General features: G+C 46.3%; 1 protein-coding gene across 4 annotated transcripts in view; it reads left to right on the forward strand.

Moving 5' to 3' along the window:
• The window catches only part of LOC133138376 (protein kinase C delta type-like), a 29,127-nt gene that overhangs the window by 930 nt on the left and 10,955 nt on the right, over positions 1–17,242 (forward strand). For all 4 annotated transcript variants that reach the window (XM_061257079.1, XM_061257082.1, XM_061257081.1 and 1 more), the window contains exons 2-4: positions 13,534–13,663; positions 14,306–14,505; positions 14,994–15,060. In XM_061257079.1, the coding sequence (XP_061113063.1) occupies positions 13,555–13,663; positions 14,306–14,505; positions 14,994–15,060 (376 nt within the window). In that variant the 5' untranslated portion in view covers positions 13,534–13,554. The remainder of the gene's footprint in view (positions 1–13,533; positions 13,664–14,305; positions 14,506–14,993; positions 15,061–17,242) is intronic.

The following is a 17,242-nucleotide window of genomic DNA, read 5'->3' on the forward strand; positions in this document are numbered from 1 at the left end:
AGGTTGCAACGTGAATGTTCGTGCATATGGGCAAGGGGAAGTTATTTCAAAATATAGTCTAACCTATTCTATGTAAATATTAGTTTATAACGTCTCTGGATACTCGCCTCAGGCTAGAGCCAGCAAAAATAAAACAATTACGCGGTATGAATCATTCGGGGAATATATAATTTTTGTAAATTAGGCTACTGTAACTTTGGCATATTTTTCTCCATCTTAAGCCATGTCGAGGGAAGTGACAGCAGTATATTTTCTCTTTTCGCGGAAGTTTCATTCACCGTTCTCAGCTTTCCTTTTTGACTGCTGTATTTATGTTATTTAAGTATGTAGGGGCGAGCTGACTGTTTTTGTTCGACTGGAATGGATTTGAAAACTTTCGTCGATTTTCTTTTAAGAAATATCTACAGAAGCTCTGTAATGTCACCTGCTACTCACTTGTCGCAAAATAAACAAAACGAGCGCTAATCACTTTTCATCACTTAGGCTACCAATTCAACATTTAAGGTTGCAACGAGGTTGCCTTTTTTAGTGCTCGGTTGGAATATTGTTATTCAAATCTAACCTCAAGGACAATTTCTGTAGCCTCCTGGTATCACCGGGCCAGAAAGCCCCCAAATTCAACCTGAATAGAGTCTGCTCGTGAGTCACTTCGCTGAGTCAGATATATTGTTTAGGCCTGTGCGTTAGCCAAATTTGTTAGGCTGAATGGTGAATCATAATCGCCTAAAAGTTGAATATAGACAGTTGCATAGGCTAACTGACTGTGTTAGCAGACTCGTGCACTTCTACCCAACATATTTGTTGGTCTTGGAATGCAGTCGCGCATTCTAGCACAACCCGACGATACCCTTTGAATTGTATGGATATATCAAGTGAAAAGCCAATGTCACAACAAAGGCTTACGAATAACAAAGTTATGCTTCTTTGAATAATATTTAAAGATGTGCACATTAATTCTCTCCATGTTTTTAATGATGGAACACAGGTATGTTCTATACATTTTCTTTTTAAGCACATGCTTAGTAAACATGTGTTCCATAGGTAGTATTGTAAATTGTAAAAACAATTAATAAAAAAAAAGCCATTTTAATTTCTTTATCACCTTTTTTCAATATGTTGACATCACTAATGATTTTTGGAAGAAAATATATTGGCAATATAATTCTCGACATTCTTAACAATTATTTTGATATTGTCGGCAGTCTATCTGTATGGAACTTCAAACTGGCATTGCTTACAGCTGTGACCACCAACTTGCTATCAGTCTGTCACTGCATGTTTTACTGTCCGGAATGTGGTCAATGCTGGTTATCGTTGCCCACAGATACTAGACTTCTTTTTCAAACAGTTGTATATATTGACAATATATAACAATTGTATATATTGAAAGTATGATTACCTCAATGTTACCAAATACATTTGGTTGTTTTAGTGTGTAATTATAATAACCAAATATTATGTCCTGGAGAATGGATCGAAATGCACTGAGCCAATGAAATGAGCTGATCCTTACATTTAGCCAAGAAACTGTTGGCGTAGAGCACGTAGTCTGTGTTATCAGCACAAATAATTGACTAAGCTTAGCATTGAGAAATCCAACTCTCTTCAGATCCCTGGTTATAACTCATGTATATAAGTACGGTATGGGACACTGGAGTTAATTATTATTTTTGTTTACTCGTACAGATGAGAAGAATGTGGCTGCGGCCATGTTATTTTTGTGGCTGTTTGCTCGCGTGAACTTGAGATGTGTTGTTACTCCCTACGAGGTGTGAAGTCGGTGACCATTTCACTCACTGATTAAATGTGTTTAGCTAATTTTATTAATGTACTCTATGGTCAGTACCCTACGGTCTTGGGTAGCCTGGGGCTGTTTCCCGACAGCAAGTAACATGTTGTGAGAGAAGATGCACTTGTAAAAAAATTAGCGTTTGAAACAAGCACTGCCATTTTCATGTTCTTGCTGGTTGGTGTGTTGGTGAAAACCTGCTTGTCAGTCTGTTTTCTCATCAGCCTGTTTACTAACCTAAGCTGCAGGGCACCTGCGAGAGTATTGGTGAGCCTGTAATTTCCATCCAATTGTCTCCCAGCACAAAGCCTGAATCAGGACGGTGTGGGCTCCTTTCTTACCGATGGGGTCAGTTTCATCCGCCCAATATACACTTTCACTGCCTGGAGCCCGGGTCTCTCTGTGAAGCCAGGGCTCCAGATCTGCGACGATACGGATGATTGCTTTCAGAAGGGCTCAGTTCCAGAAGGTCCTGTTGCTGCCGACTCTCCACAGCATCGTTCCCACAAAGCCACGTTGATTCGTTAAATGCATTTGAAGCAATCCAGTATCGTCGGTGACATAATTACTAGCTAGGTAATACCGAAAATTAGTAGCACAGCCAAAGGCAAATATCTCCAGTGGCTGTCAATTAAAAAAGAATTGCATAGTAATGCATCATTTCTGTAGTTACATGACCGCACAGTGAAGAAAACATGCAATATAGACATTCATTTAAGAGTGTTATTCAGTAAAAGTTCAAATTCTTCAGCTTCCCTTGCTGAATGCGCAGCACACCATGGCAGATGTCTTCCCAATTAATAGATTTTGCTGATAATATAATGTCATGCTTGGGGTGATTGGATAAAGTCTAGCTTTTTAAGTATATTATGCAGTATATGCACAGCTTAAATTCCTTTATATTAAATTTGGAATTATTTATCAAATATAAATATATAAATAGTCCAACTCACATCTTTCTGAACCCTTGCCCATACCCCCCCCCCCACACACACACACACACTCTCACACACACACACACACACACTCTCTCACACACACACACACACACACACACACACAGACTCTCCCAAAACCTTCTTTTCCATCACCAGGGCTATTGGTTGAGATGGAAATAATAGTGTATTACCTTGAAAATCACAGGAAGGTCAGTACCAATCTGCTGATAGTGGCTGTTCCCAGTGATCTTGCCGTCTTTGCTGGGTTTTTGGTGATCTGGCTGTCTTTGCTCAGAGCTATCAGATGTAAAATTCACACACGTAGTAACACCAGGCAAGGGACTAGGTGAAAGAACTAGGAAAAAAGCAATTTGCCACCCCATAGGGGACTGGTTCCATCATGTCATGCCTGTCTTTGAGCCTGGAGCAGAAGTGTCCAATCTTATCTGAAAAGGTCTGGTGTGGATGCAGGTTTTTGTTTTTGGCCCAGCTCTATGACACACGATCCAACTAATTAACTAATCATGGTCCCCATCAAGACCTTGATAAGCAGAATCGGGTGTCTTAGCGCTGGGCTAGAACAAAAACCTGCACCCATACCGGCCTTTATGGGATAAGATTGCCCCCCCCCCCCTTGTCTGGAGAGTGAAATTCTGTGGTAGGAGGTTTAGTGTCAGCCTTCAGCTGAATGCTGTTCGTAATGTAACCATTTGAACGATAATCCTGCACCCATGGCTTTCTGGCAAATGAAGGCCTTCATGACCACTTATTCAAGATCTTTTAGTGGGTACTACAGAGCTTTTTTCGGATTGTCTGGAATGTAAAGTTTCAAATTGGCCTAGTGCTGATGTATAGAGAATCTGTAAAGGTTGCTTAGTCACTGCCTTTATTGCAACAGCTGTGTAGTTCCCCTTTGGTTTTGTTGTTGTAATAAGCTGTCTGACAAGACTACACTGACAAGACTATCGCAAACTGCAATCGAGCCAGTTGTAGTAGCAGTTCTCACTTCAGTCTTTTCTATTGAAGATTCATAAACTCCCCTTAATGGAGGCCTGTGCATGTGTGGCGATGTTTTGGAAATGATGATGGATTGTGTTAGCCATGTTCAGTGTGTACGTGTGTATGAAAATGCAGGCCTACGTGCCCTGTCTGTGTTCATGTCAGGCTTTTCCTGCCTCACAGGCAGAGGCAGTACTTTAATCATGAAATTGACCACATCTTCCTTTTTTTTTGTTGATGTAACTTTGCCTTTTTCAGTAGCATCTTTCCTGGTTCATTGTGCTGATTGCAATACAGTGCCACACAGCAGTAGTGCCACCATTGCAGTTACAAAGGAGAGAAATCCAGCACGTGGGCAATGCTGATGCCCACTCCAGTGAGAGTAGTGAGCAGGCTGCTCAGCATTCCATCGAGGCGGCCACCTCAGAATTCTTTATGCAGAAAAAACCCTGCATGTATGTTTGTGTTTGTGTGTTTGTGTGTGCGCATGTCAGAGTGTGTTTCTGTATTAGTATATGGCTGTTATCAGGTCACACTTTTGTGTGTTTGATCTCCAGTTGGTGGAAGTGTGGAAAGCTCTGGGCGTTTTCACTTCCACTTCCAGTTCCGCATGCCCATTTTGATGACTTTGCTCAATACTTGCCGTTGATCTATGGGGTTCTGCGCTTCCTTGGGGGCGGGTGGTAGGTCTCTCTGTCTGTCTCGTGGTTGACCCCCTGACTGGCCCTGGTTTGGCAGTTTGCGGTGGCTGGAGTCACACTGTAAACAAGGAGCAGTGGGCAGAGGAGAGGAGGTGGGCAGACGGATTAGACAAACAGACGATAAAGGTCATGGCAGGGATGGAAATACTCCCGCTTCCCTTCATCCTTTAGGGGGGCCGGCTTCACACGCACGGTGTGGGGTGGAGGTCCCCTGCAGTGTGCTGGAGGGTCTCCGCTGCCCGGCTAGCGTGCTCCTGAAACCCTCCCGGGCCCAACAAAGCCGCGTATTGTGCGGACGACACAGATGCCCGTGCACATGCACAATTTTCCTCCTGCATTGTTCTCTGTGGAAGCAGACACAGTCAGCTTGTTTAGAGGGTTATTATTTATTCAGTTTGAGGTAGCCTGCAGGCTAACAGAGCTTTTCAAGCGTCCTAACAGTGCTGCTGCAGCTTGGTAAGCACACCTGGTTATCCAGCACCCCCCCCCCCCTTTTCCAAACACATTTCCAGCCTCACTTATTCATTTTTAATAAGCACAAGCTGAGAATGTTGGGCCGGGCTGCGTGCTCATTTCCCACAGGGCTGGAATAATATCGCTCCTTCTGTGAGCAGCTGGGTGACATCTCTACAGCTTGTGTTCCAGCCTGTGGGATTTGTCAGGCCTGACGGGGGAAAGTAGCCATCAAACGCAGACTGAATGTGTTTACTCCGTACGTATACTGGTGTATCTGAACATCTCTGTGGTGCATTCGCACCCAGAAACCTGCTTGGCACCTTTGCCCCAAAAGCAGTGTTTGCCACCAGTTTGGGGGGATAAGGACAGTGACTGATGCGTCATAACAGCATCACATTTCAACAGGAACTGATGGCAGAGTATCGGCCATCAGAAGAGCTGATGACCACAGCAAGGGTTTCAAATCCATGTGTGTACTTTCTGAACACACAGGGATGTTCTTTCTGTACGTACAGGGCTGTTCTTTCTGAACATACAGGACTGTTCTTTTACATTACATTAATGACATTTGGCAGACGCTCTCATCCAGAGCAACGTACAGTTGATTAGACTAAGCAGGAGACAATCCTCCCCTGGAGCAATGCAGGGTTAAGGGCCTTGCTCAAGGGCCCAATGGCTGCACGGATCATATTTTGGCTACACTGGTGATTGAACCACCGACCTTGGGGTCCCAGTAATGTACCTTAACCACAACGCTACAGGCCGTTCTTTCTGAGGATAGAGGGATATGCTTTCTGAAGATACAGGGATGCTCATTCTGAACATACAAGGATTAGTAGATTAGGTAGAATAGATTAGGATATTCCATATTTCTGAGTACAGATGGCAATGCAGGAATTATGCACACCTTATGCCCACCACTGACACTCTCAGGCCAATCAGGACTCAGACTTTTTTGAGGTCATTGCAGATTCTGAAGAGGGTTAAAAACGTCACTTGTCGGAATGAGGAAACAACCCACCCTGGTGTTTTAACAGTGTGGCGAGGATTTCTGAGAGCAGGAAGGGAGAAATGGGCCTCAGGTCTCTGTGGGATGCAGCGGCAGTGTGTGAGCTGAGGACACATTTACTCCAAGGGCATCGATCCTGTCTGCTGTCCCTGTGGCAGCCACACGCGCCCAGCCCGCACGCACGTCCCTGTCTGAGCACCAGAGTGTTCAGCGCTGCGTCCACCACCGACCCTGACCGCAGGACGCACTCTGCTCCCTACTGCCTGGCCCGCCCTCTCACCAAATCAATCCCCAGCACGAAAACACCCTCACCAAAGCAGTGTAAACAGAGGCGGCCCCACCACAGTCTGCTGAACTGTGTCTCTCGGGAACGTGTTTTGCTTGAAGTCAGAAAGGAAAGGTTTTGCCTTTTTCCTTCACCTCTTTGTCCTCCCTTTCCCCCTCCCTGTGCTCTTCACGTATCTGTCCTTCGACTCATCTCACCTCATATTTACACATCTTTTATCCTTATCTCCTTCGGAGGAAAGGAGCAGTCCACCCACACTCTCACCCTCTCCGCGTTCTCCACCAATAGCAAGTGGTCTGGAATCCCAGTTAAACTAATTGGTTTTAAAATGCACTCATTAACTTGCCTGCTGTTTTTCCCTGTCTAACGCGTCAGTGCTCTGTTTTCTGCCCGACCTCTTCTGGCTCCTTGCCGTGTTTTGAGCAGGGACTGTGCGTTTCCCGTTCACACACCGGTTACCAGTTAAGTGTTGACCCGCGGCTGCTGTGGCGTTCACCCCAGGGTTTTGGTTTCCCCCCCACAGCCAGCTATAATGGCATCACTCTGTGGAACTGCGATAGGCAGAAACGCAGGTTTACCGTGGGTGTGCAGTTAATAAATGTTTAATGAGCCTGATAATTATTACCCTCCACATGGTTTATTCAAGTTTTATGCTTCGGCTTTTGGAATGGGGGGTGCAACAGCGCATTTTCAGAGCCCAGTAACACTCTGGTGTGATAGAAACTCGCATATCTGCAACGAGGAGGCGAGTCTCGGCGAGACTATAATTCATAATCTGTTTTTTGTCTCCACTGGAAAAAGTGGAGGCCTATTACTATTCTGTGTGGACGTGACGCATGAAGGTGGAGAACTCGGTCAAGGTGTCACCAGAGTACATACCTAATAACAAAACAACGTGGCTTGCATCATCAAAGGCATAGTTTCCCTTGCCTGCCTTTCGAGAGAATTTCAAAACGTAAGTGTGCACTTATACAACAGCCTGCTATGTAATCCGTCCGGAATCTAGTCGGCATTTAGAAAAGCTGAGGCAAAGTGCCACTGGTCTGCATACGAGTGCTATGTGCATTCCAGAATGTTGTTATCTCTAAATAGTTTGTTTAACCCAGATTGCTGGAGCTCGGTTGGTACTGCGTTCACATTTCCACAAGCAAGGCATTGTGACCCTGATACTGGCGGGCTGGTGAACGGAGGGGGTTTCCAGGTATGGGGGTGGGGTGTGGTTCTGTGAGGGATGACATGTGATAGGGAGTGCTATCGTGTTTGTGTTGAAGTGAGTCTGGTGCTGACTTGGGTTGGGTCAGTTGGGTCAGCACACTCCGTCCAGTGGCATGTCCCCGCACCTTCGCCTCAGAATGTTTATATCATTGAGATTTACTGCCACAGCCAGATTAAAGGGCTGTTGTTCTCCGTTGACGCCGTGCCAGAAGAAGGTCACATGTCACGCACACTGAAGGGAGTGATGGCATTGTACAAACAGTCAGCTGTGCAGTGAAATGAATCGGGATTTCGCCTGATTAACTCCGCACCTGATGGGAAAGTGGCAAACTCCGGGAGAACTGCTGTCGTCATGGCAACCGTGACCTAATTTTTGTGTGTGTTTGGGGAGGGGGGAGGGTGGGAGGGCGGGAGGGGGGGGGCGGCAGGTATTCCTGGCCCTCCCGTTTCCATAGGGCCAGTCCAAGTGGACCTCATCAGTGGAAGCAGATCATTTTCCCCTCTCTTTGATATATGCCTACGCTGCACAGTCAACTGCCTGAGGAACGCAAGGACATAGTGAAAAGGGTTATTGTGTGTGTGTGTGTGTGTGTGTGTGCGCATATGCAGGTGTGTGTGCCTGTCTGTGTGTGTGTGAATGCTTTTGCGGGTGTGTGGGTGGGTGCGTGTGTGTGTCCGTGCGAACGTGGGTGGGTGTGTGTGTGTGTGTGTGTGTGTGTGTGTGTGCATGGTTGTGTGTGTGTGTGTGTGTGTGTGTGCCAGTGCTGCGTCCGCTGCAGTTTTGCGGTGGTTTGAAATGCAGAGAGAGGAAGTGGATCAAGGTTCCTCTCTCACAGGCAGCTCTCTATCTAGCGCTCTGCTAATCACAGAATCTGGGGCGCAGCTTTCTGTTGACCCATCCAAGAGCACACCTACATGATCACCTTCCCTTTCTCAACCCTCTCTCCTCATCCCCCCCCCCCATCTGCCAACCTGGAGTTTAACAGGCACCAAGAACCCGTCCCTAATAAAAGGATCACTAGTTGACCTTTCAGTTACAATTTAACACAGATGTGTAACCATTGCTTGGTGTGAGTTTTTCTGGAAGATCCTAGTTAGAACTTGGTAATGAACCCACAAACTCCAGACAAACTACTCTCTTGAACTTGACAAGTGCAAACCAACTCTGCAGCCCATAGAGCTGGCTTGCTCATGCTGACTATGTCCAACTAGGCAATAAAGTTAATTTACTGGGTTGGATTTTTCTCACTGTTCTTCTACCTTGGTGGGGAAGGAGTAGCTCGAATATTTGATGAGTGCTAAAATGCTTAGAAAAACGATGAAAATTAGAAAAAATATGATGCTAGTCTTTTATTACACAGCCCTGTTTGCGAAGGGGTGGATTTGGTTGTGGATTTTATCGACACCTTTGTGTGAAGTTGTCACTTTGAACAGGTGGATTTGTTTTATCCACACCTTTGAGTGAGGTTGTCACTTTGAACATGTAGCTCTAAAGCCAGGATGGGGGTAGCAGGGGGTCTCAGAGGTTCAGCCCGCGGGTCCACTCCACTGCGTCAGCCCAGACCTGTAGACTAGGCTCCAGCGGTGGAAGGATGAGACTCAACAGTGGATTACATTTTAATAAGCCAAATGTGCAGTTATTATTGTTTTATTAATCAATCTGGAATTTCTCCCCGTCATCGAGACCGCTCTGGAGAAGGACCTGCTCTGAGCAGGTGCAGTTTCCTGTTGCTGTTCAGAAACGACCAAGAAACTACACGTATGCATGAGCTCCGCTTTTATGCGGAGGTGGGGAAACATTTTTGACTAGAGTGTAGCCTGCATTAAAATTTGCATTGTGAAAAATAAACACGATCAGGAAGTTATGAAAATATACTCTATAAACATCTGAGGATTCTCACAAGGTCTGAGATATGAACAGATCCGTAGGGCACTTGTGTGAAGCTGTTTAAGCTATGTAAATGACGGCGGATGTTCTGTGCAAGATGCATGGCTGTTCTGGTCCATACCTGCGGTTACTGGATGCAGTTCTGGGCTCGTTTGTAGTGGATATAATTCACTTTTAGAATTAGTGTTCGTTCGCTGACTGCGGTCTACTGCTGTTCATTAGTAGCTTACCATCAAGCTCTACTTTATGTTGTTTAATGATTTTTTTTCACAAAGTACTGCATGTACAAAGACGGCTTTTTATTGATTATTGGCTTGTAAGCAGTGTTGGAATGCACTGATCAGTTGTTCCTGCTGTCTGTTGAACTGTGTCAGGTACCCCACAGACAAAGCCGCACAGTGTGTGCCTTTGTGCTTGCCTGCCGGAGGGGCTGCCAGAAAGCCAACCGGAGTCCCCTGTTTTTCTCCGCAAAGTGGTTTTTCCACTAATACCAATGTGTGTGCCTGCCTCCATAAGGACTGTGTGTGCATATGTGTTAATGAATCTGTTTCTGTGTGTGTGTGCGCGCGCGCATATGTGTTAATGAATCCGTTTCTGTGCATGCACACGTGTTCGTGTGTGCATATGTGTTAATGAATCTGTTTCTGTGTGTCCGTGTGTGTGCATAAGTGTGACTGAATCAGTTTCTATGTGCATGCACATGACAGTGTGCGTATGTGTGCTTGAATGTGTATGCGTGTGTGTGTGTTATGTGCGTGTGGGATTGTAAGGGTGTGTGTATGTGCATGTATGCACGCGTGTGTGTACGCGCTCTGCTCTGTGTCCCCTGTCTGTGGTACAAGCTCCTGATTGTCTCTCCTCACACCCTCTCTGGCTGGCTGTGCTCACTTTTTCCACTCTCCAGAGAAAGCATGTTTTCTCTGTAAAAGAGCCCTCTACTTGGACTGGGTGGTGCAGGACATTTGGGAGAGGGAAGTTAACACTGAGAACATTGTGGGACAGGGGCAGGGCTATTATGGTGGGGGTGGGGGGGAGATTGTGGATATGTAGGTTTGATAGATGGGAATGGATATAGTTGTTGTAGAGGTAGACGTTATTGAGGCATTGGGAGGTTTTTGTCTCGCAATTCCCTGGAGTTGGTCTCCTGTGTTCGGGGAGTGTTGTAGAATGATGTGTTTGGAGCACAGCGTGTGTTAACTCTGTATTGTGTGTGTGTGAGGGTGTTTGCAAGCGCGTGTTTGCAACAGAAGGAACTGAAATGACAGTTTGTGTGACTGCACATGGAGATGCATCTGTGCGATTAGCGATTACAAGATGGAGATGAGTTTCCCCATCCATGGCAGTATGCGAGTCAGCGACTGTGATTTTTCTAGGCATTTCCGCACTCTGTCGGCTTCCAGCCAGCATGCTTTACCAGGCCTTCTCCCCCGCCTCACCTGCAAGTGTGCATGTCTGTGGTGCACAGCCTGGCCAGTCGTATTGCAGGACCGCAAGCCTGGTGTCTGGTTTCCTGCGGCTCTGACTCTCTTGTGTCAACTTCAGAAACCAGAATAGAGCCCAAATCCAGCCTATAACACTGCTGCTACAGGCCAGTTCAGTGCTTGTGGGAGGCCAGCAGAACACAAATCTTTGCCTGTTCCTACAACCCCCACAGATCCTTATAATGCGTAAGGGCCCCTGCCCAATATTAAAAATAGTACTATATTATTAACAAGGTTGGTACACTGTTATTCAGTACTGTAATGTTCAGACCATTGCTCCTGGAAATAAAGCATGTTGCACAAATATTTAGTGTCCCTTCCACAGGAGCACGGATTCCAAATGAATAACCAAGTGGATTCCTCTGTTCCACTCTGCGGGGGAAAACAGGCTGCTCTGGGCATGAATGGCTTGGGTGAAGGTCAAGGTTGATTGTCCATTTGCTAGCCCTCCGGCACAGAGCATGCTTCCAGTACCCACACTGCTGTGGCGAACGGGCATGTTTGCTGTTTTCCGCACCCAGCCTGTTACGCGGTGTCAGCAGGAGCGTTTCCCTCCAAAACACCGGATTCCAGAAACTTCTGGAATTAATTCAAACATAGTGATGAAGAATTAGCAGCGATATAGAGGCTATACCTCAAGGTGCAAACCCCACTCATCAGTAGTAAGAATCGGAAGGTGATATTACAATTTGCAAGGAAGTACAGAGATGAGCCACAAAAGTTCTGGAACAAAGTTTCATGGACTGATGAGAGCAAGATGAACCTCCATTACCAAAGTAATGGAGAGGCCAAAGTGTGGAGAAAGAAGTGCTCTGCTCATGATCCAAAACATACGAGCTCATCTGTGAAGCACGGTGGAGGAAGTGTCATGGCTTGGGCTTTCATGGCTGCTTCTGGAGTGGGCTCACTAATCATTATTGATGATGTAACTTGTGATGGTAGGATGAATTCAGGAGTCTACAAGAACATTCTGTCTGCCAACTTACGGAGAAATGCGAGAGGAACTCAATTGCACGCAAAACTGCCAACACAACAAAGGACTTAATTAGGATGAATACAAACAACAACTGAAAGAGGCGCCACTAGAAGCCTGGAAAAGCATCACAAAAGAAGAATACAACAATGTCAATGGGTTGCATGCTTGATGCAGTTGATCAATATGCTACCGAATATTAAGTTAAATACTCTCTGTTCCAATATATTTGGGCGGTCTGATACCAAAGGTTTCTATGTTCTAAGTAGTTTAGTCTAAAACATCTAGGTGTAAGTACCAGGTAATTAAAGCTGAAATTCTTGTCTTGTGTTTTATCTCAACCCCAAATGTATTCACTGTATTGCAAAAACAAAAGAATTGGCCTTGCTGTTCTAATGGTTTTGGAGGAGACTATATTTATCTTTAACTCGAGTATGAGCTGTAGCAGGTAATAATTCTGATGGTGAAATTCATTTGAAGAAATAAGGCGACACTCTTTTCTGCTGTGGCAGGTTTAAAAATGTGTACACTACCTTTCCTCTCCTAGAATGTTTTGCATTTTTTGTGTTTTGGGTTGGGTTGGGAAATTTGGGTGGAAAATGAGGCTGTTGGAAACAAATTGGCAGAATCGGCACGCACACAGGCCTTTGGTGCCACTCCCGATGGGACAGCTTTTCAGACAGAAAGCGACTGTTGAGTCAGAAAAGCTGTTGAGTATGCCGGTCGACGTCCTCACAAGCCATACGATAAACGTTCGTAGCTCACACCTGACTCAGCCACCTGCCACTTACGCGCACCGACTCAGGATCTGCCTGTCTGTGAAGACGAGCCCCACCCTCTGTGTAAAGCAGCCCACGATGCAGCCGAAAACCTGAGGTCAATAAGGCTCCGCGTGCCTTAACTACAGCCTGCGTCCTCTGCCAGCCTCTCAATCTCGCGTTCCTGTTCTGGCTCAGTCAATTCACCACTGTGGGTCTGTCCCGGAGGCTGTGCTGTGGTGGAAAGCTGGAAAGCGGGTTTCTTTTTGTCATTTACTCGCAGGAAGGTGACACCTGGTCCGAGCGTGTAGAGCTGAAAGAGGTGCCTGTGTGCACAGCTCCGCTGCGGTTGTGAGGAGGGGGGGGTTAGTGGGTTGGCCGGGGGTTGTGGCGTGTTTATTTGGTGGCCGTTTGGTACTGCCCCCTTTCATTAACCTGCCTGCTGGATGCTTTCTGCCCTGCAGCCCTTGAGCTTTGCTCTGTTGACTCCTTCCTGAGCTCCCTGCTAAACCGTGTGTGTGCGCGTGTGCGTGCACACACGGGTTGTGTGGGTGTGCTTGTATGCACACTGCTGCAAAATTAATATCACCAACATTAGTGCTAAATTAAATGGAATATATGGCAAGGGAATGGTGGATACTGTCAATAAACTGTTGCCAACAGAATAAAAAAAAAGAAGAAAATGTTGTGTTACTGGTTTCGTATGTCTGAAATGCATTGGAAGTATGCATTGAAATTATACCACATTGAATGCATGTCCACAGGCAGTCCAAAAAAAAAACTATTGCTTTTGAAGTTTTTAAAAGTTGCTTTTGTTGCTGGCATTCAAACACTAAAACCCAGTTAGTGTATTATTTGGCTGCATCCACATTTGAAAAAAGTTTCTATTTCAGTTTCAGTTTGGAAACTTGCAGGGATATCCCAATGTATTAGTCAGAATCTGTTGTAATCGTCACATTCCTTTTTGGCGGTTTTGATGGTTCCTGGTTGGTTGATTGGTCTTGTGAGAACTGTGCTGACACAGTTGTGTTATGTTGCAGGTGGCTGGATGACAGATCACCATGGCTCCCTTCCTGCGAATCGCCTTCAATGCCTTTGATCTGGGCGCCTTGCCCCCGCAAACGGACTCGCCCTTCTGCGCCATCAAGATGAAGGAGTCCGTCAGCACGGGTGAGGGTCCCGCCGGCTCTGTCAGACACCGCCTTCCTCTCACACGTTCAGCTATGTGCAGATACACAGTCACTCCTGGGTGTTCACTCACTCACTCACTCACTCACTCACTCACTCACACTCCTTTATTCAGTTACTCACACTCCCTCATTCACTCACTCATTACATTACATTAAATTATTGGAATTTGGCAGACGCTCTTATCCAGAGCGATGTACAGTTGATTAGACTAAGCAGGAGACAATCCTCCCCTGGAGCAATGCAGGGTTAAGGGCCTTGCTCAAGGGCCCAACGGCTGTACGGATCTTATTGTGGTTTATTGTGGCTACACCGGGATTAGAAACACCGACCTTACGTGTCACAGTCATTTACCCTAACCACTACGCTGCAGGCCGCCCACACACACTCACAATCACACACTCTCACTCACACAATCATACACATGCATTCAGTAACTCTCACTCACTCATACTCTCACACTCTCATTCGCAATCACACGTTCACACTCACTCGCGCACACACACGCACAAACTCTCACACAATGCTGATACAGCGGATGTATTAAAGCTCAGAGGAGTTCGATCTCCCTCGTGGTGTCATGCAGTTGCATGGATTGCGTCTGAGTTTCTCACACCTCCTCAGCCCGCGGGAAGACTTTGGTGCAGAAGAAACCCACCATGTACCCGGCCTGGAAGTCCAGCTTCGACGCGCACATCTACGAGGGCCGCGTGCTGCAGGTGATCCTCATGAAGACGGCCGAGGAGCCGCTCTCCGAGGTCACCGTGGGCGTGTCCGTGCTCGCCGAGCGCTGCAAGAAAGGCAACGGCCACTCCGAATTCTGGGTAAGGATGCCAGCAGCGCTTCCAGGGTCCAAACCAGGATGAGAATGTGTCTGTGTGTACGTGTGTGACAGGTAGGCTGTGTGTGTACGTGTGTGACAGGTAGGCTGTGTGTGTACGTGTGTGACAGGTAGGCTGTGTGTGTACGTGTGTGACAGGTAGGCTGTGTGTGTCTGTGTGTACGTGTGTGACAGGTAGGCTGTGTGTGTACGTGTGTGACAGGTAGGCTGTGTGTGTACGTGTGTGACAGGTAGGCTGTGTGTGTACATGTGTGACAGGTAGGCTGTGTGTGTACGTGTGTGACAGGTAGGCTGTGAGTGTACATGTGTGACAGGTAGGCTGTGTGTGTATGTGTGTAACAGGCAGGTAGTCTGTGTGTGTATGTGTGTAACAGGTAGGCTGTGTGCGTACGTGTGTAACAGGCAGGTAGTCTGTACGTGTGTAACAGGTAGGCTGTGTATGTGTGTAACATGTAGGCTGTGTGCTTTCAGATGGACCTGCAGCCCTCTGGGAAGGTAATGATGGCGGTGCAGTACTTTGTGGAGGACTCAGACAATGGTGAGACTCAGTCCCCCCCCCCCCATTTTACACACCTCATTACCTGAACAAACAGCCGCCTTAATGTCCTACACTGACGTGTCACAGTAATACTCCTCAGACCTGACCATGAAGACAGGCCCTTACAGTTGTAATGAAATCTTTTATTTTTCCTCAAAAAAGTCTGTCCCTCCGTTTCTCGTGCCTGTGGAGGGCAGTCAGGCAGCAGCCCACAGCCCAATGCTTTTCTCCAGCAGTAGACCCCTGCTTCACCTGTGTGATTCAGCATAACGGCTCAAGCAATATTAAGGCATATACATCTGTATCATTCTTATTGGATTAAGAAAGTGAAATGTGAAAAAGCCAGGCGGAGGGCAGGGCGCATGGGAGAGCAGGGCCGTGTTACAGAGCGCCCTGCTGCCTGTTTGAGCAGAGGTGGCCAGAGACGGGATGAACCAGCTTTGCAGGAATGTAACCCAGCCTGAACCTGATATTTAATACCAGACCGCACTGCGGCTTTCCTGAATCGAGTCAATAAAGTCAAATCGCGCTTCGCTTTCTTTCGTTTTCTGTGTGTGCGTGTGCGTGTGCGTGTGCGTGCGTGTGTGTGTGTGTGTGCGTGTGCGTGCGTGTGTGTGCGTCAGAGCTGGCTCTTCTTAACCCAATAGAAATCCTGGATGCTTTGTCACTCAACTCTACTGCAGTGAACAATAGGTTGCCGATGATTGTGGAAACAAAGGCTTCAATGCCGGAGAGATTTGATGACTCATTGTTTACCCTTTTAATCATGTGTGGTTTTTTGGTCATGAGTAAGTAACACTTACTCATGACCGATACTCATTTCTTGGCAAACTGAATTCACACTTGGGCCTGTTCTCCAGAAAACCATTTAGTGAAACCAAAAATATTCCCTTTACACGTTGATTCTCCGACATAATTTAATTAAATGTAATGCTTACACACAACCAGGCACATTTGTTTTAGAAATGTTTGCAGCCCAGTGATATCATTCTGAATTGAATCAATTATTTGATTTCCACAACTACTGAAAATCCATTGGTTAAAATCTAGAGACACAATTTAAATAGCTTCAGTATGTTGAAAATAAGTGGAGAAAGGCATTGTAAATTGATTTAGAATGTGTGTTGCATTTACACATTAGTTTTGTTTGTGCCTGTCTCATTGAATCCATGTTGTAAGCTGCGATAATGTTCAGGATTCAGTAAACTTTCTTTCTGTCTTTTTGACTTGTAATTGGCAGTGAGCTGATAAAATGGAGCCCATATTGTAGTGTGGCTCTGATTTATAGTAACCCCTGCATAGGGAGGCAAGTCAACCACGCCGAATACCTTTTGTTGTATGTTGGAATGCCATAGTTTGTTCGACTGAATGTTTTGTTGAGACTGTCACCCTTTCAGTCACACACGGCTTATACTGTGTATATCGCTTTTATTTTTCTATGTTCCTCCCTCTTTTCCTCTCCTGTCTCCCCATCGTGCTCTTTTTGTCTCCGATTTTTGAAGATGGCCAAACGGTGACCTATCCAGGCTGTGTGAGAGTAGGGCCATTCACCATGTCAGCTATAGCAGAACAGAAAGTCACTTCGAAAAGCAGGATGTGCATTTAGTGTGTAAGAGAAGGAACGGGAAGGGAGAGGGTAAGAGGGAAATGGAGAACCCAGAGGAAAAATAGATTTGGAGAACAACTGCAAGGGGAGCGTTGTGTGACTCCTGACGCAAGCGAGACTGACTTTGCTCACTTACCAGACATCTGTGTATGCTGTGGAGGCAGTAGGAGGGGGCAGGACTCTCCATGAATTCCCTGTTTCCGAAAAAGCAGTCCAGACCAGGGGTATTTTAGGAAACGAGTCTGAGCGGCTCTCAGTAGTGCTCCTCTGTGTGTTTCTGTCGGGGGCTGAATGGACACGGTCACACTGCCAAACAGAGACCACATCAATAGCACAGAAATAAAAACCACCACAACAACGACACTTCACGTCTTCAGTGTGTGATGGTTTGACCCACTCCCAGTCCCTGCCACAGGCTGTGCTCTTCTTTTATCCTCCCTCTGCGGTTCTTTGGCTTCCCATTATAATACCCTGTGTTGCCCTTTGACACCAATGTGACCTTTAACCCTCGCCTCGTGTCACTGAATTTCTGTCACTCTTATCCTTGACTCTTTGTAATCATCTGAGACTCAATGG

Source organism: Conger conger, chromosome 10, assembly GCF_963514075.1.
Source record: "Conger conger chromosome 10, fConCon1.1, whole genome shotgun sequence".
Taxonomy (NCBI): domain Eukaryota; kingdom Metazoa; phylum Chordata; class Actinopteri; order Anguilliformes; family Congridae; genus Conger; species Conger conger.